This window comes from Xiphophorus hellerii, chromosome 18 (genome assembly GCF_003331165.1).
Source record: "Xiphophorus hellerii strain 12219 chromosome 18, Xiphophorus_hellerii-4.1, whole genome shotgun sequence".
NCBI classification, from domain to species: Eukaryota; Metazoa; Chordata; class Actinopteri; order Cyprinodontiformes; family Poeciliidae; genus Xiphophorus; species Xiphophorus hellerii.
Genome location: NC_045689.1, coordinates 3,297,144 through 3,320,889, shown reverse-complemented (window position 1 = coordinate 3,320,889; position 23,746 = coordinate 3,297,144). Strand labels below are relative to the sequence as shown.

At 40.5% G+C, this 23,746-nt stretch overlaps 1 protein-coding gene across 1 annotated transcript in view; it reads right to left on the bottom strand.

The window, feature by feature from the left end:
- Window positions 1-2,273: 2,273 nt before the first annotated feature.
- LOC116737627 (ryanodine receptor 1) overlaps window positions 2,274-23,746 on the bottom strand; it is a 122,983-nt gene continuing 101,510 nt past the window's right edge. The window contains 23 exon segments of the mRNA XM_075074343.1: window positions 2,274-4,803; window positions 4,888-4,939; window positions 5,989-6,089; window positions 6,170-6,234; window positions 6,712-6,868; window positions 8,406-8,540; window positions 8,615-8,761; window positions 8,833-8,893; window positions 9,612-9,745; window positions 9,907-9,949; window positions 10,049-10,179; window positions 10,253-10,507; window positions 10,848-10,934; window positions 11,060-11,234; window positions 11,819-11,901; window positions 15,247-16,556; window positions 16,635-16,716; window positions 17,951-17,980; window positions 18,280-18,309; window positions 18,822-18,926; window positions 19,733-19,861; window positions 21,858-21,946; window positions 22,038-22,118. Of these exon segments, the coding sequence (XP_074930444.1) occupies window positions 4,708-4,803; window positions 4,888-4,939; window positions 5,989-6,089; window positions 6,170-6,234; window positions 6,712-6,868; window positions 8,406-8,540; window positions 8,615-8,761; window positions 8,833-8,893; window positions 9,612-9,745; window positions 9,907-9,949; window positions 10,049-10,179; window positions 10,253-10,507; window positions 10,848-10,934; window positions 11,060-11,234; window positions 11,819-11,901; window positions 15,247-16,556; window positions 16,635-16,716; window positions 17,951-17,980; window positions 18,280-18,309; window positions 18,822-18,926; window positions 19,733-19,861; window positions 21,858-21,946; window positions 22,038-22,118 (3,578 nt within the window). The 3' untranslated portion in view covers window positions 2,274-4,707.

Here is a 23,746-nt window from a genome sequence, read left to right as displayed (position 1 = left end):
GAATAAAAAGCTGTTTTATTATTTTCCTGAGGTAAAGTCAGTGACGTGGTATTTTCCTGACACAGTTTATCTTTTAACAACAGCAAGGTGTAACATATACTGGAGGGGAACTTTTCCTCGATTCAATAAACACGTAAAAAACAGTCTGATACTGTTACGGTAAATCAAACGTTAGTGCAATCACAATATAGATCCACTTCCACTATAACCATTGATTCGTTCATGTTAAATTCTCTGGCTGCTGCTCTGTTCCCGTGTTTTACTGCATCACTGATCGCCTTGAGTTTAAACTGCGGCGTCAGCGTGTCTCTTAATAGGAGCCATTTTGGGGTCTTTACACAAAACCCAGCCTGCACCGCGCGCTTCTTCTTCTACGGGGGAAATGAAGTCGGCGGCTGCTTACCATAGTTGTGAGACCTGTTGTGGCTCAATATTGGTCCATATATAAGGCGCACCGGATTATAAGGCGCACTGTCAGCTTTTGAGAAAATTGAAGGTTTTTAGGTGCGCCTTATAGTGCGGAAAATACGGTATTTATTTTTTAAGGAGCTGTATGCTAAATGGATGCAACCTAACGGTAAAACAGTTGAACAAATCAATGAAATAATTATTCTTGAACATTATCTAAAAATGTTATCACCAGAACTTCAGGTGTGGATAAAAGAACATAATCATAGATAGGATAAGGAGGCTGCTGAACTGGCTGGTGTGTCTGTGGCTGCGAGGAGGAGGAACTGTTGAGCTTTTCAAAGCTGGAAACAAGATGGCCGCAGGAGAAACCAGCCCCACCAGTTTTAGCTGTGGATAAGCTGCCTGTAAAAGAGAAAGTTGGCTCAAAATTTCAGGGGAAAAGGCTCATTTGTTATGTGCACAGGAGGGTCAAATCAAACCAATGTGCCCTAAAAATGCTGTTAAGTGGAGCTCAACTGTCAGGCACTGAAGGCCCTGACTGATACAGGAAGCACACAGACTTTGGTCCAGCGCAGGTACGTCTGTCTCCAGTTTGTTTGCACCAGTGTGACCAGTCCAATCTGCTGCGTCCATGCTGACAACAGTATCTAACAGCAGATGTTTTTGTGACTATAAAAAGACAACATACAAAGTTTCTGTTCCAGGTAAAAGCTGCTCCACTCGCATTATGAACCTGCTGAAACAGCGGGTGACCCGGCCTAGAGAAACCTGCCTCCTTCTACAGCCGAGTCCAGAGGATGAGGAACCTGAGGAACAATATGTTCCTGTTATCAGCCTCCAGGCCCAGTTTGGATCATCAGTCAGAGGTGAGGACTGTCTGTCCATTTCCTGTTAGAAATAAACTAACAAAATCTGAGGAAATACACAATGAGATAGAATTATAAACTATGAACTGAATTTAAAGAATTAAGACCAAATTAAACTAAATAACAAATAATCAAAACCAAAAACTACAAACACTTGCAGATCATGACTTATTGTTTTATTGTTGTGCTCTATTGGTGGAAAGTCTGACAGTTTAAATATTCACTCTGCTTAGACTTTCCTCATTTTTTAAATGTTCCCTGTTAGACTTTAATCTGATAACAGAACATTTAGTTGCTTTTGGTTTTCATTTGCAGATAAATGGAGGAGTTTCAAAGAAACATGATGACATAAAATTGAGTGGTGGACACCGCTAGCTAAAAATTAGCTGAGCTAACACTAGCGCAGTCATTATTAGTTCTGCTAGCGCTACATGCTACAACATAGCATTTAGCTGAAGCTAAACTTAAATTCAAATTATATCTGCCATTGAAAAACAACTCACAAGCACCAATTTAATTTTGATATAGTTTACATATTTTATAAATCCCTTAGATGTCCGTCTACGTCTTTCTCTCTACTGCCTGTTTTATTTTGTTTCTGCGTTTGTTGTTTTTAATAAAAACCAACGTAACAGTCGATAACCAAAACTTCAACACAGACTTTACTCAACTGAAAGTCTCGAATAGACTGTCTGGAAAAATTAGTTTAGGGGAAGCTAGGTGCGCTAAATGAAAATTAGCTCCACCATTAGCATTACTTTCCCCGTCACTCGTTACTTTGAGACATTTAGATATGGGGGAAGCTAGGTGTGCTAAACGTTTTCAGACTAACAAAAGTGCTAAATGAAAAATTAGCTCCACTTAGTCTCCCCATCATTGGTTACCTCGTTTCAGACATTTAAATACGGAGGAAGCTAATTGAGCTAACTTTTTCAAAGTTAGCAAAAACATTTGCTGCTACAACCCAAAGCTCAAACAAACGACGAGACGCTCCAGTTGTCCTTAAAATAATTTGTTTATTCCATATTGAAACGCAGAGTTTAGTCAGAGACACTCGGTCAAGTGGAAAGTTGTGACCTCCATTCATCTTCCAACCATCAGACCAACAGAAACACTCAGTCTCCAACCGGTCAGCTATACGACACGGAGAATTTGTGAATGTGTCAGAAATCAACGCATCACACACACAACTTTGACTGAGACAAATTATCCGTATGCTGAATTTCTAAAAATATCTATGGTAAAAAGCTAACGAGCCGAAACAAAAGCAAACATTCTCCAAACCGGAGGCCATTTTCATTATAAGACTAAATCTCCTCAACATCTTCAGTTTGAGACACATTCATGTCTGAAAACAATTATTTCCATACATCAGAGCCTTGAAGAAAAATAAATAGAAGAATCCATGGTGTATGTAAAATATGTCTTTCCATCAAGTTCTTATTAGATACATTCAACACTTATCTCAGTGCACCAACGTTGTGCATAAAGTCTCTCTAAATGGTTTAATCTGCGTAAAACAGAATAAATTACCTTGGCGTTCCCCTCGGATGTGTGTTCGTCTCACTATCGGTTATGGCAGAGAGACGGGAGTCCACACTGTAAGACTGCAGAGTGTCTAAACAGATCATTATTCCAAAAATCGTGTTTTTGTCAAGTCGGTCCGAGTTCAAGCAGTTTATGATTGCTTGTGAGAATCTTTCGTTTCGAGACAGCGAAACTCAAATGGACGTAAAATCGGTCACTTCATCTCCACAGTCATTTTCCTGTCAGAACGAGGAACAAAATAATGATCTACTGGGTCAGATTTAACATGCAAAATGCCCGAATAGGAAGGGAAACCAGCAGGTTGATTCTGATCTGTGAAGAATGGTTTCTGGGTTTGTCACCATTTTTCACACTGAGAGGTTCGGCTGCATTAAAACGTAATGACAAAAACAGAACTGACAGACAGTGGTGGGCACCGCGAACTGAAACGTTAGCAGCGCTAACCCTAAAGCACTAATCACAAGAAATTAGCTCCGCTAACTGTAAAGCATAAGATATTTAGCAGAAAGTAATGAAGCACTAACTTTAATTTATATTATATCTGCGTTGAATTAAATTTTGACTCAAATCTGTAGTTTCACAAGCTCTTAGATGTATTTATGTTTACATCTTGTTTTCTACTTAACGTTTTATTTTGTTCCTGTATAATTACTGTTTTGACAGTTGATAACCAAAACCTGTGACATAGTTGTCAAACATTATTCAACTGAACGCTTACAAAAACAGTAAAAATAAATTGCCACATAAGAATTTACCAGAAAAATTTTTAGGGGAAGCTAAGTTTGCTTTATGCTTTCAAAGTTAGCTAATCGCTAAGCTAAGAATGAGCTCCATTATTAGCATGTTAGAATTTAACCAGAAAAATATATTTGGTGGATGCTACGTGAGCTAAAGCGGCAAGCTAAAAAATAGCTCCACTATTAGCATATCAGAATTTACTTGGAAAAATAAATTTAGGGGAAGCTAAGTGTGCTAAGTGTTTTCAAAGACGGCAAAAGCACTAAACAAAACATTAAGCTCAACTATTAGCACATTAGAATTTACCTGAATTTTTTCTTAGCAGAAGCTAAGCGTACTTAACATTTTCAAAGTTAGCTCAAGGACTAAGCTAAAAATTTGCACATTAGAATTTACCCAGAAAAATGTATTTAGGTGAAGCTAAATGCACCAGAGATTTTCAAAGTTAGCAAAAGTAGTGAACAAGAAATTAGCTCTGCCATTAGCATGTTAGTAGAAGTGTGCCCACCACTGCTAACAACTCAACAAAAATACACAAAAGCAGCTAGAAACACGGACCTCTCATGCTAACAAATACTCTGAGGCACATAAATGACAACATCCCAAAAGGCTCACAGGGTTTGATTTTCCATAAAAATGACTGAAAACCCTAAATCTCCCGGCACATGATCAGAACTGAAGACGCCCTTTTGGGTTCGGGTTTAACCTCGTTACGAAACGAGAAGAAGAACTCCAGTCGTCTCGAGTCATGAGTTTGTGACCGTTTCAGATTTTCCCATGAGACCAGATGGAAAAGGTTGAACCTCAAAGAAAAGCTACTGAGAGCTAAAGCAGTGACGTCGCTATAGGCACTAGAACGTTTACAGCACTAGCGGCTACGTTAGCCGCCACGCGTTCAGTGGATATACAAGGCAGTCTGTTTAATTTAGACAGGAAAGGCCATGTGTTCACAGCAGAAGCTTCGCTTCGCCTCCAACGTTTCGTTTTCTCCGGCCTGCTGCTGAAAAGTGCGGTCAAAAGGTGTGCATGACTTCGAACAGATGAGACAAAAATGCAAGACAAATGACAAAACTAAGACACGGATGTGTTCCAGCTCTGAACTTCAGGACTTTTCATCCCGTTTCCTGTCAGGAAGCGGAGCAGTTTATCCGAGCTGGTCCTCATACTGCTTCCTGAAGCAATCTCCAGCGGGGAAGAAGTCCCAGCATCGCTCCTGGTACATTTTCCACACATACGACTCCTGGGGAAAAAAAATGAAAAATTAAAATTAAACAGAATTATAAAGCTTTGGAAATAATAACAACAGCAAAGGGAAATGACTGACCTGTCCTGTGTGTTCTGTTTCATCCTTGTTGATGAGATACATCAAAAAGAACCTGAACAAAGGAAAATAGCCACTCTTCACTGCAAAAACACAAAATCTGTTTTTTTCAATTATAACATGGAAAAAAAGTCCTGTTATAAATAAAATAATCTACCAGTGGAACGAGAACTACTAATCAGTATTAATGATTTATTGACTTAAAAAAATCTACACAAACCCCAGAAAACTTGCTAAGCCTGGTGGTTGGGGCAGTCATTCATCCAGAGGCCCGCCGTGTTTTTGAGTTAAAAAATGTTTAAAGTTGACAGGAAATTTGAAAATATCACATGATAATTATGTGTAACTGAAAGATTAATATCTGAACACCAACTATAAAGTCTTAAGAAATGCAAACACTTAAAAAAAACTCAAATAAATAAGAAGTTGGTTAGCCTGGTGGGGACACAGGTAAAGCCTGGTGGCCCGCCAGGCTTAGAATACACTGAGGAATACCCTGCTATTGTCTTGCAGAAAAGTTATTTTAAGTTAGTTTAGTCTTATTTAAAGTGGAATAACACATCTCCACTACAAACTAGACCAATCTTTTGTACTCAAAGACATTTTGCATGTAGATTTTGTTCCCAGAAATTGAAAAATCTTCCTATAAAATGTTTGACTCTGAGATTTTAGCTTCTCTTTGGGACTTTCATGCTACAAATTACTTTGGTACACTACAAAAACAGAAACTATTACCAAGTATTTTTGGTCAAGTTTCTAGTGCAAATTTTGAAATAAGACAGAAATAACTTAGAAGTCACTTTTCAGCAAGATATAGGAGCTTGTTTTAAGTCAATAATTCTTGAATATTGGTAAAATAGTTTTTTTTAACCACTTTCTTACCTGGTTTAACTGGCCACCTGTAACATTGGCCTATTTTTTTAAGTGAAATAATCTGCCAGTGGTACTAGTACATTTTTAGAGTCAATATTAAGGAATTATTTACTAAAACAAGCTCCTATATCTTGCTGAATACTTGGTAGGATTTAGTGTTTTTGCAGTGTGTTTAGAGATTCCTCCTCACAGAATAAGCAGATTATGGATTAAGATCAGATTTTAGCTCACATGTAGTTGGCCAGGTTGTGCTCCTCTAAGGTGTGCGTCTCAAAGCCGTGCGGCGTCGTGTCAAAGTAGTCGCTTCCAATTCCACAGATGAAGCATTTGGTCTGAAAGGGAAACAGGAAGTTCAGACTGAAGGGCCTGAAGGCGGCAGAGACAGAGCTAAGGTCAAAGGTCAGGGGCTCACCTCCATGTCCTCCCTGACCTGCTCCTGCTGGTCTCTCAGCTCACCGAAGGCGTCAATGATCAAACCTGCAGCCAGGAACAGGAGGATGGATGGCAGGACATACATCCAACCAGCATCCAACCAACCATAAAATACATCCAACCAACCAGCATCCAACCAACCATGGAATACATCCAACCAGCACCCAAAAAGCCATGAAATACATCCAACCAACCAGCATCCAACCAGCAATCAAACTATGAAATCCATCCAACCAACCATAAAATACATCCAACCAACATCCATCCATCCATGTTGTTATTTCTTTACCTAAAAGCCGTTAAAACCGACTCATGAATCCTGATTCACCAAAACTGCATTTAATTTGATGCTTTGCTAGTTCTCTATTTAATATTTTTTCATTTCACTGAAGCCTGAAACATGAAAATTCACCAACTGATGACGACCAAACATTTAATATCTTTAGTTTATAATGTCCAACATGAAGTCATTAACTTTAGCCTCTTGGTCGTTAGCTTTTCGCGTTAGCCTCTCCCACTCACCCTGGATGATAGCCAGCAGGATGACGATGACGAAGAAGAAGAAAGTGATGTCAAAGACGACTCGGTAGAGCTCGTACTCATCCCCGGCCGGATCCTCGATTTCATCTCCGATGCCTCCACCGGCGCGCACGCCGACGTACATGTGGAACAGGTAACACTACAAACCAGGAAATGGGGGAAAATGTAGCTTATTAGGAGTGTGAACGTTAAATCTGACAGTTTAACGTGTTAGTATTACATAACGCAGATTAAACAAACTAAAAGTTTCAACTTTCTTGTGTTGCGTTGTCAGTCTGCATTAGCTCAAAGTTTCAGATGTACAAATTTCACCTCATTGCAATGTTTCATAGAAAATGAAGGGAGAGTTTCTAAATTAACGTTTAAAACAAAATGGCTTCCTTCAAAACGTTCTGAATATAAAAACCTGGAAAGCTGAGAATCCTCAGACATGTTTCATTTGAGACAAAACATTTTTCGCAAACCGTGCATACAGCAGCGGTTTTTGATATGGGCATTTGCCCAGGGCAGCATCAGAAAGGGGTTGGAACACCGAAGAGCTAGAAACTAAAATATATCTCATCTGTTTGCTGCTCGATGAACCACTACTTGTATGCATGTATAGAAGATGTTTCCCTTAGTTCCCGGAAGAATATATTAGGCCTGTCACGATATTGTGATAAACGATAATATTCTTGTTTTAAATAATTTATTGGTAAAAATGGAATAATAATGCAACAACACATTTTCAAAGATGAATAAACTTTAAATTCTAATGAACATTTACCTCTGTAACTGGAAGACATTTTAAATATCCAAAATAAACAAAACGACCAAAACAGTCTCTGTAAGCAAAATGATCCTCCACAAAAAGAACTAGTTTAAACCGAAGCATCAGACTGAAGACTTTGTCACCCAGTTTTAGGTAGAAAGAGAAAAACAATTTATTGTTTTATAATTCATGTAAATGATTGAGTTTTTATTTATTTATTATGCAATTAATTGATTTATTGCTTAGGGCTAGGCTAGACTATATTACATAGGAAATATGATAATTGTTTACATTTTAATTGGTTGGAGTGTGGCAGACTGCGTATATTTAAATCTTGATTTAAATATGCAAAATTTTATTAATCATAATTAATCTGATTAATTTTTTAAATAAATTGATGGCTCCAGTTTATTATTTATTATTTCTTTTCACAACAAAACGCTTCATTGCAAAAACACAAAAGTATTTTTGATTTAGTTCCCAGTGCAAATATCTTAGTGCACACAAAATAAGACAAAATTAACTTTCAAATAACTTTTTAGCAACATATGGAGGCTTGTTTAAGTAAATAATTCCTTCATATAGATTTAAAAAGTATTAAGCCTACTTTCAAACATTATAAGTGAAATAATCTGCCAGTAGAACCAGAACTGGGTTGCTAGGTAACGGGCTGCACTTGGCAGGGGTTGCTAGGTAACGAAGTAGTTTTCCCATGCAACAAGTTAATTTAGCTGCCAATGGAATTAGTACTTTGTCCATTAATATCAAGGAATTAGGAATTTACTTAAAACAAGCTCCTACATCTTGCTGAAAAATTACTTTTAAGTTGGTTTTGTTTTATTTCAACATATTTGCACTAGACTAAACTGACTGGTACGGTTTTGTGTTTTTTAAGTGTTGTTTCCCAGAGCTAATCTCCACTCACAGTCATCATGTCGTCGCACTTCATGTCCGGTTCGTCCTCGTCCTCGCTCTTGTTGTAGAACTTGCGGAAGAAGTTGAAGGCCACCACGGTGTAGAGGTACACCACCACAGCCAGCAGGCCGACCGTCATCACCAGCTGCAGCAAACACTCGGGTCAGACACGGTTTTCACCTCTAAACCCCCACAATGCACCTTTAACGGGCGAGCCACCTGTTTGCCGTTGTGGGTGACGGAGGACAGAATGGTCCGCAGCGTTTTGACGCCCATGGCGATGTCCAGGAGATGGCAAGCGAAGAAGAAGTTGTTGTAGTGTCCAAGCATGGACATCAGCATGTACCAGACCAGGTAAAGGAATGTCTGAGAGGTGGACGAAGGAGGATTAGCATCATACCTGATATTCTGACGTCCAGGCGGCTAGTTTTACTCACATTGTCAGTGAAGACGACCCCGAACTTCCAGATCTGATACTTGATGTCAATAGATGTTATCCTGGAAGAGAGAAGGAGAGATGATTACCTCTTGGTCTGTTCTGATTTAAAGGGGAGCTATTATGCTTCTTTTAACAGTTTAGGATAGATATATGGCCTATACAAAACATATTTATTACATTTTTTTTTCACAAAATCATTCTTTGATAACAAGATTTCAGTGCTTAGTTCAACCTATATTGAGCTGTTTTTTTTTTTTTTTTTTTTATTTTTTTTTTTTTTTGGCTCTAGTGGCCTTTATTTGAAAGTAGTTTGACAGGAAACAGGGTAATCAGAGAGGGGGAAGACATGCGGCAAACGTCGCCAGGCCGGGAATCGAACCTACGACCACCGCTACAAGGACTAAGGCCTCAACGTGGGTCATGCTTTGCCCCTGCGCCACCACAGCACCCCAATATATTGAGCTGTTTTAGCGAGTCTTGTGACTTTAAATCCAAATAAGCTGCTGCAGGCCACACCCCCAACTCAACGTTTACACTCATGATTACCAATTGGTAATTATTAATAATTGGTAAGTCCACTAACGGTCTGGAAGCGTCTCACTGCAGTGTGACTAAACTATTAAGAGATTTTTGAAACATCTCATTTTCCAGAAACCAAAAAAATAAAAATTAACTTTTAGCCAAAAACGGCAGGATGTTTGTTTAAACACTGGGGTTGTTTTCAGAAGCAGTAGAAACCAAAATGGAAACCCAGAAGTCTAAATTAGCTGTGAGTACCAGCTGAACATGGAGGTGTCCGGTTCGGGTTTCTTCTCGTGTGTCATGGCGCTGACGTCCAGCGACGCCAGGTCCATGCCCAGCAGCTCGGCGATTCTCTCTCTGCCGTAGATGTCGCCGTATTTATCCAGAACCTGGACGTCATGCGGAAATGTTTGGGTTAAAGTAAATTAAAATTCAGAAATACTTCATTGATGGCAAAGGAAAATTAAATGTTGTTGTAACTCATTTTAATTCAAATTCTTCAGTCATTGTAGATAGTGATGGCTGTTGGCAGCCGTAAACTTAAACTCACTTTTCTCTTCACAAACTTGTCCCAATAGTTATTTGGGAAGGTTCTGTGTTTAGGTAAAAGAGTAAAAAACACTTTAATCAATCTTATTCTCCTTAATCGCAGCTAAATAAACTATATAGGGATATTTTTGGGCATTTCTTACGGCGTGTTAAGGACCAGTCTGTCCCACTGGCCCTTGATGTCATCGTCTTCCGGCTGCTCAGTGACATAAAGTCCATCAAACTCCAGCTTTCTGGCCAGCTCCTTCTCTCTTTTAAAGATAACCAGAGGAACCTGAAGGGACGCAGAAGACACAATGAGGCTAAAACCAAATGTTTCGGTGCAGAGAAGGAGGAACGGCCCAAACCTTGAGGCAGTTGTAGCCGATGATGCAGAGGAAGGAGATGATGGTGTGGACAATGGAGAGGAAAGACAGGGCCGGCTCCATGTAACCGGTGCTCTCTTCCAGGAAGTAGTACAACGGGCCCTCTTCGTCATCATCTTCCCCACCTTCCTCCAATCCAGACCCATCTTCCTCGGCGCCGGAGCCTTCGAACAGGCCGGAGCCCTCAAACAAACCAGAACCCTCAAACTCCTCCTCACCTGGAGGAGAGTCGGACACCTGCAAAGGTCCAAAAGGGAATGAGACCCCAGTCCTTTTGGGGGGAACCATCGATACGGGACTGGAGGTCATGTGACCGTTGCTATGCATCAAGTCAGATGAGAAAATGAAACAATCACACAAAGAATCTGAAAAAAGAGTCTCAGTGTTTCCATTGATTATATAATTGCATAATTTGACATTTCAAAAACAAACATATGAAAACATGTACATTAAAAAAAGAAAACGTCACTAGCTACCGCAGCTAATCTGCGATGTCAAACCCAGCAACATGTGTCAATGGGGATATATGTTTATCATATTGGATAAATAAAACTATATAAAGTCTACATTTACTGACCTTGTAGAAGAGCAGGATGAAATTCAGAGCGAATGCGATGAACAGAGCCAAAAACCGCAGGTTGTAGAAGTTACGAGAGAGGTAGTTCTGGGAGGAAACAGAAATCAGAGCATTTAATGAAATAAAATCAGACATTCTGAATTATCCGCGTTAGATTTATGGCTTGCATCTCCGATTAGGTGCTGCTGTCGTAAAGACGGAGAGCGTCTCACCATGAATTTAATCCTCTGCACCTCCAGCTCGTTCCACAACTCAAAGCCGCCCTCGGCAGGTTTCTTGTCCTTCTTGGTTTTTGTTTTCACCGTTTTCTCCTCGACCTCCTCTGGTTCTTCTTCCTTCACCTCGGGTTCTGGCTCGGGTTTCTCCGACTTCTCTCCATTCTCAATGCTGAGAAAAAAAAACAGACCGGCTTGACATCTGATAACAGAAGCAACCAGAAACGTAAACATTAAATGGGACCTATTGCGCATAAATCACTTTTTGCACGTTTTATACTTCCATTTGGGTCTTAAATGCTTCTAAAAAAACAATCAGCTGTTTTCTGGCTATAAGTTAATGTTTTCTATTATCTGAAAAATGAGCAATCTCCCAATAGTTAAGTCACATTCCACAGGAACTGTGCCGTTACCTAGCAACACCAACAGAATTCCCCTCGTCACCTAGCAACCTGTCCAGAGTTCCAGCTTGTTTTACCGCTGTATGTGCTGTACAATGGCTGCTAGAAAAGACAAATGTTTTTTTGTTGACTTAACATCCGGAAACCTTCATAAGCTGCTGCTTAAGAAGCAGCAGCTTATTAAGATTTAAAGTGACAGGCCATAACTCTACCTAACCTGTTCAAGGAAGCATAAATAGGTCACCTTTAAGAAAATCTGCAAATAAATCAAAGATGATCATGGCTTTTAGACTTTAGATTAAATATTAGACAGGCGGCTCTTTATCTTTCCACCTTCAGTAGGTTTTAAACTCACTCGGCCTTTTCCGTTTCCTGGGGAACCTCTTCTGCTTCTGCTTCGACTTTCTCCTCCTCTTCTTGTCCTCCCACTGCAGCCAGCTTTGAGTTAAAGTAACAGAAGATTTGTGCTCCAGTTTATGTCTTAATAGCAAAAACATTTTTACAAAATAAATCAATACCAAATTCAAGTTTATTTTTAAAAAATGGGACAATACGCACTAATGAACATTTATATGTAACTAGAATGTATGCATTTCATATGAAAATGCAAGTGTGAATGCTCAATGCTGAATGCTTATGGTGAAAATGGCAAAAGCGTTTGAAGCCGACCTGAGACATGAACTGTGAAACGCAACAGACATTTTATATTAATTCTCAATTCTGCCACAGGATGAGCATTTATATGGGGGAGAAACATTCATGAAAAGCTGAATATCATAAAAGTATGAAGGTTATGAATGCCAAGAGATGTAGCCGGCATTGGGAGAGCAAGCTGAATAGTATAAAAGTTGAATGGTGAAAATAGCACAACGTATGCAGGAGAAGAAGCGCGGCGAAATTTACGGAGCAACCAGAATAAAAATAATAAGAATAAAGAGAAACAGGAAAACATGAGTGTGAATGCTTCACATTCTTGTTTTCCTGTTTCTCTGTAAATAGCCACGTAGTTCCATATTTAGTCCCACTGGCAGGTTGATTGTATACCACAAAAAAAAATACAGGGATAAAAAACACAAATAACACTAATACGAAATACATAAAAGCACATTAAAGTCTATATATCCTTACATATACTCTATATATTGACATGTATGGCTTTCCAAGAGCCAGTTCTTACTTTTTTTTTTAAATGAGATGAGAAATTAAAAGTTATTTATGTTATAATGAATTGTATTCCACACTGCAAAAAGACAAAATGTTACAAAGTACACTGCTCAAAAAAATAAAGGGAACACTTAAACAACACAATATAACTCCAAGTAAATCAAACTTCTGTGAAATCAAACTGTCCACTTAGGAAGCAACACTGATTGACAATCAATTTCACCTGCTGTTGTGCAAATGGAATAGACAACAGGTGGAAATTATTGGCAATTAGCAAGACACACTCAATAAAGGAGTGGTTCTGCAGTTGGGACCACAGACCACTTCTCAGTACCTATGCTGTCTGGCTGATGTTTTGGTCAGCTTTGAATGTTGGTGGTGCTTTCACACTCGTGGTAGCATGAGACGGACTCCACAACCCACACAAGTGGCTCAGGTAGTGCAGCTCATCCAGGATGGCACATCAATGCGAGCTGTGGCAAGAAGGTTTGCTGTGTCTGTCAGCGTAGTGTCCAGAGGCTGGAGGCGCTACCAGGAGACAGGCCAGTACACCAGGAGACGTGGAGGAGGCCGTAGGAGGGCAACAACCCAGCAGCAGGACCGCTACCTCCGCCTTTGTGCAAGAAGGAACAGGAGGAGCACTGCCAGAGCCCTGCAAAATGACCTCCAGCAGGCCACAAATGTGCATGTGTCTGCACAAACAGTTAGAAACCGACTCCATGAGGATGGTATGAGGGCCCGATGTCCACAGATGGGGGTTGTGCTCACAGCCCAACACCGTGCAGGACGCTTGGCATTTGCCAGAGAACACCAGGATTGGCAAATTCGCCACTGGCGCCTTGTGCTCTTCACAGATGAAAGCAGGTTCACACTGAGCACATGTGACAGACGTGACAGAGTCTGGAGACGCCGTGGAGAGCGGTCTGCTGCCTGCAACATCCTGCAGCATGACCGGTTTGGCAGTGGGTCAGTAATGGTGTGGGGTGGCATTTCTTTGGAGGGCCGCACAGCCCTCCATGTGCTCACCAGAGGTAGCCTGACTGCCATTAGGTACCGAGATGAGATCCTCAGACCCCTTGTGAGACCATATGCTGGTGCGGTTGGCCCTGGGTTCCTCCTAATGCAGGACAATGCTAGACCTCATGTGGCTGGAGTGTGTCAGCAGTTCCTGCAAGATGAAGGCATTGAAGCTATGGACTGGCCAGCCCGTTCCCCAGACCTGAATCCGATTGAGCACATCTGGGACATCATGTCTCGCTCCATCCACCAACGTCACGTTGCACCACAGACTGTCCAGGAGTTGGCGGATGCTTTAGTCCAGGTCTGGGAGGAGATCCCTCAGGAGACCATCCGCCACCTCATCAGGAGCATGCCCAGGCGTTGTAGGGAGGTCATACAGGCACGTGGAGGCCACACACAATACTGAGCCTCATTTTGACTTGTTTTAAGGACATTACATTAAAGTTGGATCAGCGTGTAGTGTTATTTCACTTTAATTTTGTGTGTGGCTCCAAATCCAGGCCTCCATTGGTTAATAAATTTGATTTCCATTGATGATTTTTGTGTGATTTTGTTGTCAGCACATTCAACTTTGTACAGAACAAAGTATTCAATGACAATATTTCTTTCATTCAGATCTAGGATGTGTTATTTGAGTGTTCCCTTTATTTTTTTGAGCAGTGTATATTTGATCTAGTTTCTAGTGAAAACATCTTAGTTCACTTGAAATAAAACAAAACTAAATTATAAGAACATTTTCAACAAGATATACAAGTTTGTTTTAAGTGAATAATTCTTAAATATTGATACAAAAGTTCTAGTTCCACTGGTAGAATGTTCTAACTAACTGCACCACTAGTGCAGTTAGTTAGTTTTAGTTAGTTAGTGCACTAACTAAGTGCAAGTGTAACCAAGCACTTGGCCTGTGTTGGTTACAGGCCAAGCACAGCCTGTAACCTGGAAACCCAGTTCTAGTTTCACTGGCAGATTATTTCACTTACAAAACATACGAGTTTGTTTTAATAATAATCCCTTAATATTTATGAAAAAGTAACTCCATTAGCAGATTATTTTGTTTTCCCCACGTTATCTGTGAAAACAATCTGCCAACAAAACGAACTTTTTATCAATATTATGAAATACTATTGATAATTTAGAACAAGCTCGTACATCTTGCTGAAATGTTAGATGTAAATTTGTTTTGTCTTATTTCTCATTTTGTGCTTTTTTTTTTTTTTTACTGTTCAAATAGAAATAAAATATTTTATGAGCCAAAACAAAATCTTGACACTTTACCTTTCTGTACCAGTTTAGTCGTTCATGTTTTGGGAGTACCTTGGCAACGATGATTTTTGTATAAAAATACAAGAATCACTTATTACCTAATGAATGTGTTCATAATCACAATACAATACAGCTTGAATTCTGCACCTCAAAATTCATCAAAGTATGAAAAAACTGAAACTACTACTATAAATAATAAAACTAAAACTAAGCAATATTTAACTAATAAAAACTAGCAAACACACTGTGAAAAGCTAATTAAAAACTAACTGAATTAGACAATAAAGTCATAATGAAGTGAAACCAGAATGAAGTGATAAAACCAGAACAACTCACCAGTTTCCTCTTCAGCAGCGGCGTTCCCTCTGGAGTTGGAGGCTCCTCTGTTGTCGTTTCTCCAAAATCTCCGAGACCTCCCGGTTTGTCAAACCCAGGCAGACGCCCACCTTCCCCTTCCTCGCCATCCTCTTCTTCTTCCTCTCCTCCAGCCGTGTCCAAGTGGTCCGTACCCCCGTCCGCTTCCTGGACCTCTCTAGCTCCTGGTTCAGGTGGCAGGTCTCCATGCACCTCGTCCTGGGTTGGATCCGGCATGCTGGCTAAGATCTCTGTGACCGTCATCTTCTTGGCTCCCTCCACCAGGCCGCCACCAAACAGAGCCTTCCAAATGAGCGTGAAGAAGCCCTTGCACACGTTGTAGACGAAGATGAGGATTCCCATCAGAACCGTGTAGACGAACGTCACCAGTCCGATCACCATCTCCTTCACCGTCATCCTCCGGAGTTTGCGGTACTTGCGCCGCAGGTTACGGAAGGTGAACATGCCGAAGAAGTTCATGACGCTCTTGAGGAATTCAGCAAAGGCCGATGCCGACTCCGGAACGGCGGCCTCGCCGTTGCCTTCCTCGCCCTCTCCAGACTCTGCCTCCTCTCCGCCGCCCTCCTCCTCCTCCTCGTCGTCTTTCTCTTCCTCGCCGCCCTCCTCGGGCTCAGAAATGGACGCTGCGATGTTCATCTCAAAGATGGTGTCCTCGCAGAAGTTGACGAACATCTCCATCTTCTCGCTCTCGCAGCCCTCGTTGACGACGTCGAAGATGAACTGCCGCTTCGACTCCCTGACCTGCGGCATTTCCCACTGGTTCCTGTTGGCCTCGCTAATCTCAAAGTAAATGCGCTCAATCTTCCGGCTGGCCCCCATGATCTCGATGCGGCCGAGGAAAGGCCGGAAGTAGTTGAGCACGCTCTCCGCCTGCTCCAGGAAGTTCTGGAGGCGTGTGTCGTGGGGCACGTGCTCAGACAGGTTGGTCAGCAGGACAGCGATGTTAAACCCGATGTCTTTAGCCGGTTCCTGGAAGCGATCTGCGAATTCCTCAAAGTTGATCATTTCGTTCTCGTCGGCCTCAGAGCAGGAGAGCAGGAACTGGATTTCTGATGGGGAGTACTGCTTCTGACTGTCCATGGCCTTGGAGAAATCCTTCTTGGAGATGAGTCCGCGCGGATCCGTCACATAGTCCCGGAAGGCGTCGGACGCCACGATGTCTTTGAGTTTGAGGAACATGTCGAAGAACTTGAGGATCATCTCCACGTTGCTGGAGGACTCCACCAACATGTCAACCATTTGCCTGGCAATGGTGCCGTTCACAACATTACCTAAAAGTAGCAAAGTGTGGGAAAATATTAGGACATTTCAGCCAAAACAGAAAGAAAATCTGCAGCTAGAGAGCCAACCTTCAAGTAGAGACAGCAGCATGACCACCATGTCCTTCTGCAGATCCAACAGCTCCTTCAACAGGCCGATTTGACTCGAATCCTGCAAGATAAACGCACCACCAATTTTACATTCAACTACGTTTTACGGCTTAACTGAAAGATACGGGTCCTTCCAGTGGTGGGCACTGCTAGCTAAAATGTTAGCTGCGCTAACCCTAAAGCACTAATCATAAACATTAGCTACACCAACACGGTATGTAGTGGAAGCTACCAAATACGTTTTTAATCTTGAGTAATTTTTTGGAGGCTACTTTTTACTTTTACTTAAAAATATAATGAAGTATTGACACAATTAGTTGAGTACAATTTTTCAGTACTCTGCCCACCTGTGGTTGTCACACACACTCCCATTCTTTCACCAAAGTTTGTAGGAACCAAGGTGATTATGTTTCACATGTGTGGGCAAGGAAGTGATTGAAACAAATAAATTAGGTGTTTTAGTTCAGTCACAAGCACTTTTTTATGCCAGAAAAATTCATTTTATTTTTATTCAACAGCTTTGAAATCATTGAAATTAGCTTATTTGTATTTGTAATGTCAAGATTTACGTTTTTTCTGATACTAAAGAGTGATAAAAGATGGCACCGCTAACTAAAAAGTTCCGCTAACGCTAAAGTGCTATGCCAACACAGTCTTTAGTAGAAGCTAATGCTAAAGTGCTAACTTCAAATCAAATTTTATCTGCCCTGGAAAGTCTGCAGCCAATTTAATTGTGGCGTTATAATGAGTTACATGTTCTGTAACGCCCTTAGGTACTGTATTTGTGTTAATATCTAGTTTTATTTTATTCATGTATGTTTTTGCTAAATGTTTTCAAAGCTAGCAAAAAATAAATAAATAAAAAAAATTAGCTCTGCTACTAGAATATTAGCTGAAGTTTCCCGCCACCGCATAGATAGATGGGGGAAGCTAAATGTGCGCTAAACATTTTTAACGTTAGCAAAAAATTAGCTCCACTTTTAGCGTGTTAGCATATTAGCGGAAGTTCATATGAACCACACTGAAGGTTTTGGTTGTAGCTCCCATTTAAGTATGTATTTATTTGAATCAAAATACTTACAAAAGCTCAAACATAGATGATGAGACACGTTCAGGTTCTCCTTCAAATAATCTGTTTATATAACTTTTAAACATTTTAAAAGTTAGCAAAACAAAAATTGGCTCCTCTATTAGCAGATTAGTGAAAGTGTGCCCACCACTGGGTGCTTCTTTTGAGAAAAAGAGAATTTGTCCAAATTCTCTTAAATAGAATTTGTATAAATATAAATCACTACCTCAGAGTGTGTTCTACTCCAAAAATGATCCTGGGTTTGCATTTATAGACAAAGAATATCCATGTTTAGCATCACAAATATTACAATTAAATTAAATGATGGGAAGAAGGACAAAAAAAATAAAATATTGCAATGCTGTTTGTGGAAAAAAGGGCTGCAGGATGGAAGAAATAAGCAACTGATCAGTGCATTACCAGAAAACGAGAGGAATAAATCAATGTTGCAGAACTGAACGCTGAACTGAAAACGATGGTAAAGCATGTTTTATCCCTGAAGAAGTGTAACAGAACTGGGAATGAAATGTTTGCTGGAATAACACAAAATCTTACGACATTTCGTTGTCCAGGATCAGGGTGCATCTAACAGGATTACACATATTATATCAGATTTAAACCATTTCACATCTTGATAAAGAACAGAGTTCACAGACTATTTAAGAATTGAAAATAAAACCAGCAAAACAGAAATAAAAATGTAAATTTCTGAATGTTATCACTAGATGTCACCCTGTCAAAATAACACATTTTGCTGAACAATAAATTATGTAAGTAATTACTGCGATAAACAATAATTATATTGTTTTCAAGTGACACATTGATAATGTTATAATAATGCAAGTTCGTCCTCTCAAGATAGTTTAAATATCCAAAATAAGGCACAACTAAAAACAATAAACAAAAATAAAAACACCACTTAAAACCAAAACCATAAATAAAACAGACTATCATGTCTCTGAACAACATTGCCCTTAAATATTATTAATCATCAGAATGGAAATTATTGAGCTAATTTTAATTAATCATGCAAGTAATAGATCAATTGATTATTGTGAGAGTTATTAAATAACTTCCTGTATTTGGTTTTTCCTCACCTGTGCCAGTTTCATCATCATATGAGCAAAAACATGGAGGAAACCCACAACAGCGTCCCACAACCTGCTGTGGGCCAGAGACTGCTGGTTACCAGTGCAGGGTCCCTGAAACACACAAAACATCACACTGCATGTTTTTAAAATGAAATCTTTTCATCTTTCTGACCCAAATTATTCTATAGACACGTTGCAGGATGACGTCTTTCGACATCTCCCTGCTGGAGGGCAAAAAGCTGCTCGCTGACGACGATTAGCATTGGATTTAGCTGTTAAGTTGTCAACAAAACGCGCTAAAATCATAAATGTGTTTAGCGTGTCGTGCTGTTGCTGTTAACACCATGACAACTCGATAACAAGGTCAGGAAAAAGTTTTCATTAAACCAAAAATAGCGAGGGAGAGGGAAGTGGGTTAGCTATGCTAGCTTGACTATGGCAATTTTAACATGTAGATGCACTGCAGAATTATGTGTTTCGGTTAAGTAAAAACAAAACAAACCAAAAAAAAGGTAGAGCAAGTGTTTAAATCAGCTAATCATCCACTGCTGTGTTAGCTTAGCTAGTAGCTGCGGTAGCTAATCTGCCACACCGATCACTTATTAATAATTGCAAAATAAACAAACTGACTGAATGATATGAATGGTTTTGAGTTGTTCTTCTGTGTCATTTTCTCTTTGCTGTGGCGAACTGCACTGAATTAATACTACGTACATCTCCAGGTTTCATTTTGTTAATGAAATTCTTGATGGAAAGTAAAAGAATCGTATTTTTGCCCTCCAGCTTTGCGCAAATGCGAAAATTTTCAGATGTAAACAATAACACACAACATGCCTTCAACATTCAGAGCTAATTTAATCCACATTTAGGTTTGACTGCAGGAATAAAACTTAGCTTGATTGTTAGTAGTGCCTCACCTGGATGTACTCAGTCAAGCTGTTGAAGACTTGTTTAGCCACAGTCATGGCTTTGGAGAAATTCCTCTTTCCGGGCTCGTCGATGATGTCTTTCCCTGAGTAGTACCAATAAAAATCGCTGATGGACTCCTGTACATGGAGATGATATAAAGTTATTATATTATTGTTATTTCTGCCTTACAATGCAAAAACACAAAGTCTTACACAAAAATCTACAGTAAATAAAAAAATTAAAACTTGATCCTCAAGGATCCAGAAAACTCGCTAAGCCCTGGTGGTCAGGGCGCCGAGGCGGTCCACCGGCGATCCACCGGCGGTCCACCGGCGGTCCACCGGCGGTCCACCGGCGGTCCACCGGCGATCCACCGGCGGTCCACCGGCGATCCACCGGCGGTCCACCGGCGGTCCACCGGCGCGGCGGTCCACGGCGGTCCGGCGGTCCACCGGCGGTCCACCGGCGGTCCACCGGCGATCCACCGGCGATCCACCGGCGGTCCACCGGCGGTCCACCGGCGGTCCACCGGCGATCCACCGGCGATCCACCGGCGGTCCACCGGCGATCCACCGGCGGTCCACCGGCGGTCCACCGGCGGTCCGGCGGTCCACCGGCGGTCCACCGGCGGTCCACCGGCGATCCACCGGCGGTCCACCGGCGGTCCACCGGCGGTCCACCGGCGGTCCACCGGCGATCCACCGGCGATCCACCGGCGATCCACCGGCGGTCCACCGGCGATCCACCGTGTTTTTGTATTAAAAGATGTTAATAGACAGGAAATGTAAAAATCTTACTGGGTGATTATACGTTACGGCAAGACATCGCCAGTGAAACAATATTTAAACCCACAACTAGTCTTAAAAACAACAAATTAAAAAACACAATTAAAATGAATATCAATTATTTTCACTTTTGTTTAATCCAAATTACGTCAGCAGCTCCATGAGGCCCCCAGAGCTTCAGGGGCCCATAAATGCAAATATTTTATCACAGATAAATAAATGTAACATTTATTTATTGAGATGATCAATGCTGCTAGATTTGATTTAATGGGTTCAGCATATATAAATGTTGCAATCTGGCTTTTAAAAAAAAGAGAAGCAATTATTTATTTATTATTATTATTTTCCTAAAAACATAAACAAGAAACGCTTAGCCTGGCGGTGGGGCTCGTAAAGCCTGGCGGGCTGCCAGGCCTAAAATACACTGGGGGACCCTGATCCTGGTACTGATATTTTGCACTGATTAAAACAGTTTGATTTATTTTTACAGGTTTAATAATAATAAAACCACTCTGAAAATATAAAATGAGTAACTGTACTTTATATATGTTTAATTATATCAAACAATGGGGCAGTTCCCCTGGATTGGCAGACTGGGGTGGTGGTCCCCCTGTTCAAAAAGGGGGACCGGAGGGTGTGCTCCAATTATAGAGGGGTCACACTCTTAAGCCTCCCTGGCAAGGTCTATTCAGGGGTCCTGGAGAGGAGGGTCCGTCGGATAGTCGAACCTCGGATTCAGGAAGAGCAGTGTGGTTTTCGTCCTGGTCGTGGAACACTGGACCAGCTCTACACCCTCGGCAGGGTCCTGGAGGGTGCATGGGAGTTCGCCCAACCAGTCTACATGTGTTTTGTGGACTTGGAGAAGGCGTTCGACCGTGTCCCTCGGGGAGCCCTGTGGGGGGTTCTCCGGGAGTATGGGGTACCGGGCCCTTTGATACGGGCTGTCAGGTCCCTGTATGACCGGTGTCAGAGTCTGGTCCGCATTGCCGGCAGTAAGTCGGGCTCGTTTCCGGTGAGAGTTGGACTCCGCCAGGGCTGCCCTTTGTCACCGATTCTGTTCATCACTTTCATGGACAGAATTTCTAGGCGCAGCCAAGGTGTTGAGGGGATCCGATTTGGTGGCCTTAGGATCTCATCTCTGCTTTTTGCAGACGATGTGGTCCTTTTGGCTTCATCAGATCGTGATCTGCAGCTCTCGCTGGAGCGGTTCGCAGCCGAGTGTGAAGCGGCCGGGATGGGGATCAGTGCCTCCAAATCCGAGGCCATGGACTTGACTAGTATTTTTGTCTAGTTTCTGATATAAATATCTTAACCCGACTGACGTAAGACAAAATGAACTTATTGTGACCTGGAGTCGAAGCAGGTAGTCCACAGTGCAGATGATGACGTTGATGGTTGTCGTGCTACCTGTCTGAGTTCTCAGGTAGTTCTGAAAATCTGAGCACAACAGAACCAGAAATGGGATTTTGGTAAAAAATGTACCAATGATTTTATTAAGTGTAACTAATATGACGTCAGTTATTTTTACCGTTATTGTGGCCTTCACACAGGAGCTGCAGGAAGCGGAAGAGGTCGCACGTAAACTCATCATCTGCCATCACTTTCTCATCTGAGGCAGAGTAAGAATACATAATTAAATATGTAAAATATCATAGGAGAAATGTTGTCCTATTGGAAAAAGGAGTGACTCCATTGTTGTAGACAATATAAAATATAAAAAAGTTTTTAAAGTGGGTTATTTTCATCTGATTGAATATGAAGTAGTAAAAATATATTTATTTTTTACACACTTTTACCAAGGATGCTAGTAAATATCACATCATAACATTTTGTTCTGATTAGCAAAAGCTAGTAAATTTTCACCAAGAACTCTGTACCAGTTAGTTTGTCAGACTTTTTTTTTTTTTTCCTTTTTCTAAACTCATTTAGCAGGAAACGATGCAACAAAATTCAGGCATGGACCAGAACGAACATCACTTAAAAAACACTCAACAAGAACATAAAAAACAGATAAATGAGGACACCAACCCATTGAAGACCGGACAGGAAAACAGAACCATCAGAGGTTTAGACGGGTACAAACAGAACAGCACGCCGTCATGCAGGACAGATCTACTGCACTCAAATACAAATACAAGGATGCTGTGAAAACTCCTTTACTCTAGATAGAAATACGTAAAAAGCATCTTTTTGACTTAAAGCTGTCAGATTTAGCTGATAGCAAACCAACAGAGTCCTTTACAGAAATGCACAAACATCGCTAATTTATCTGCGACAAAACAGAAAACAGAACAAAAGGTGCAAGGATGATTTTAATACAGCAGCACAATTTTTTTTACTGTTAGTTGACAATTGTTTCTGTATATTTTCTCCTTTTTTGCTAATTTTGCTGACATTTTTGTAGATTTTTTCTCACTCATACGAGTTCCCTGTTATCATTCACACACTTGTCCAGATCAATAAAATATGAAGCCAAAAAAACAAACTTATTGTTGGACAAAAGTTGGAATAGTAAAGCTTTCCAACATGTGGAAAAAATAAAGTTTTTTGCCCAACTTTGAGAATGCCACATGTGGTGAAAACTCTGCACTGCAAAAACACAAAATCTTACCACGTACTTTTTAGTTTCTAGTGGAAATATCTTAGTACAGTTGAAATAAAACAAAATTATCTTACAAGTAACTTTTCAGCAAGATATAGGAGTTTGTTTAAATCAGTAATCCCTTAGTATTGATGACAGTTACTAGTTCCACTGGTAGATTATTTAATTTATAACAAGACATTTTCCCCATGTTGTAAGTTAAATTATCTGCCAAGAATTATTGACTACACCTTGCTAAAAAAGTTAGTTGTCAGTTTTGTCTTATTTCAAATGTAATAAGATACTTTCACTAGAAACTAGACAAAAACTTGAGAAGATTTTGTGTTTTTGCTTCAACTGAACTGTAACTATTTTGCAAAGATAGTTACAAATAAAAATCAATGATTGTCACTTGGTCCATAACATAAAATCACATAAAATGTTAATCCGAGTCTCCTTAAAGAACATTAGAGTTTTTTGATGCAAAATAAAGCTATAAATGGTAATCTAAGTGTTTTTATCAGCTGTTTATCAAACATGTTGATAAAATGACTTCTGAAGGTCTGAAGATCATGACTGACCACCTTTTCATGCACTTAACTTCCTTCAGATTGTTTTACCCTGAAAAGGGAGAAACTGATAATTTTTTCCATTTT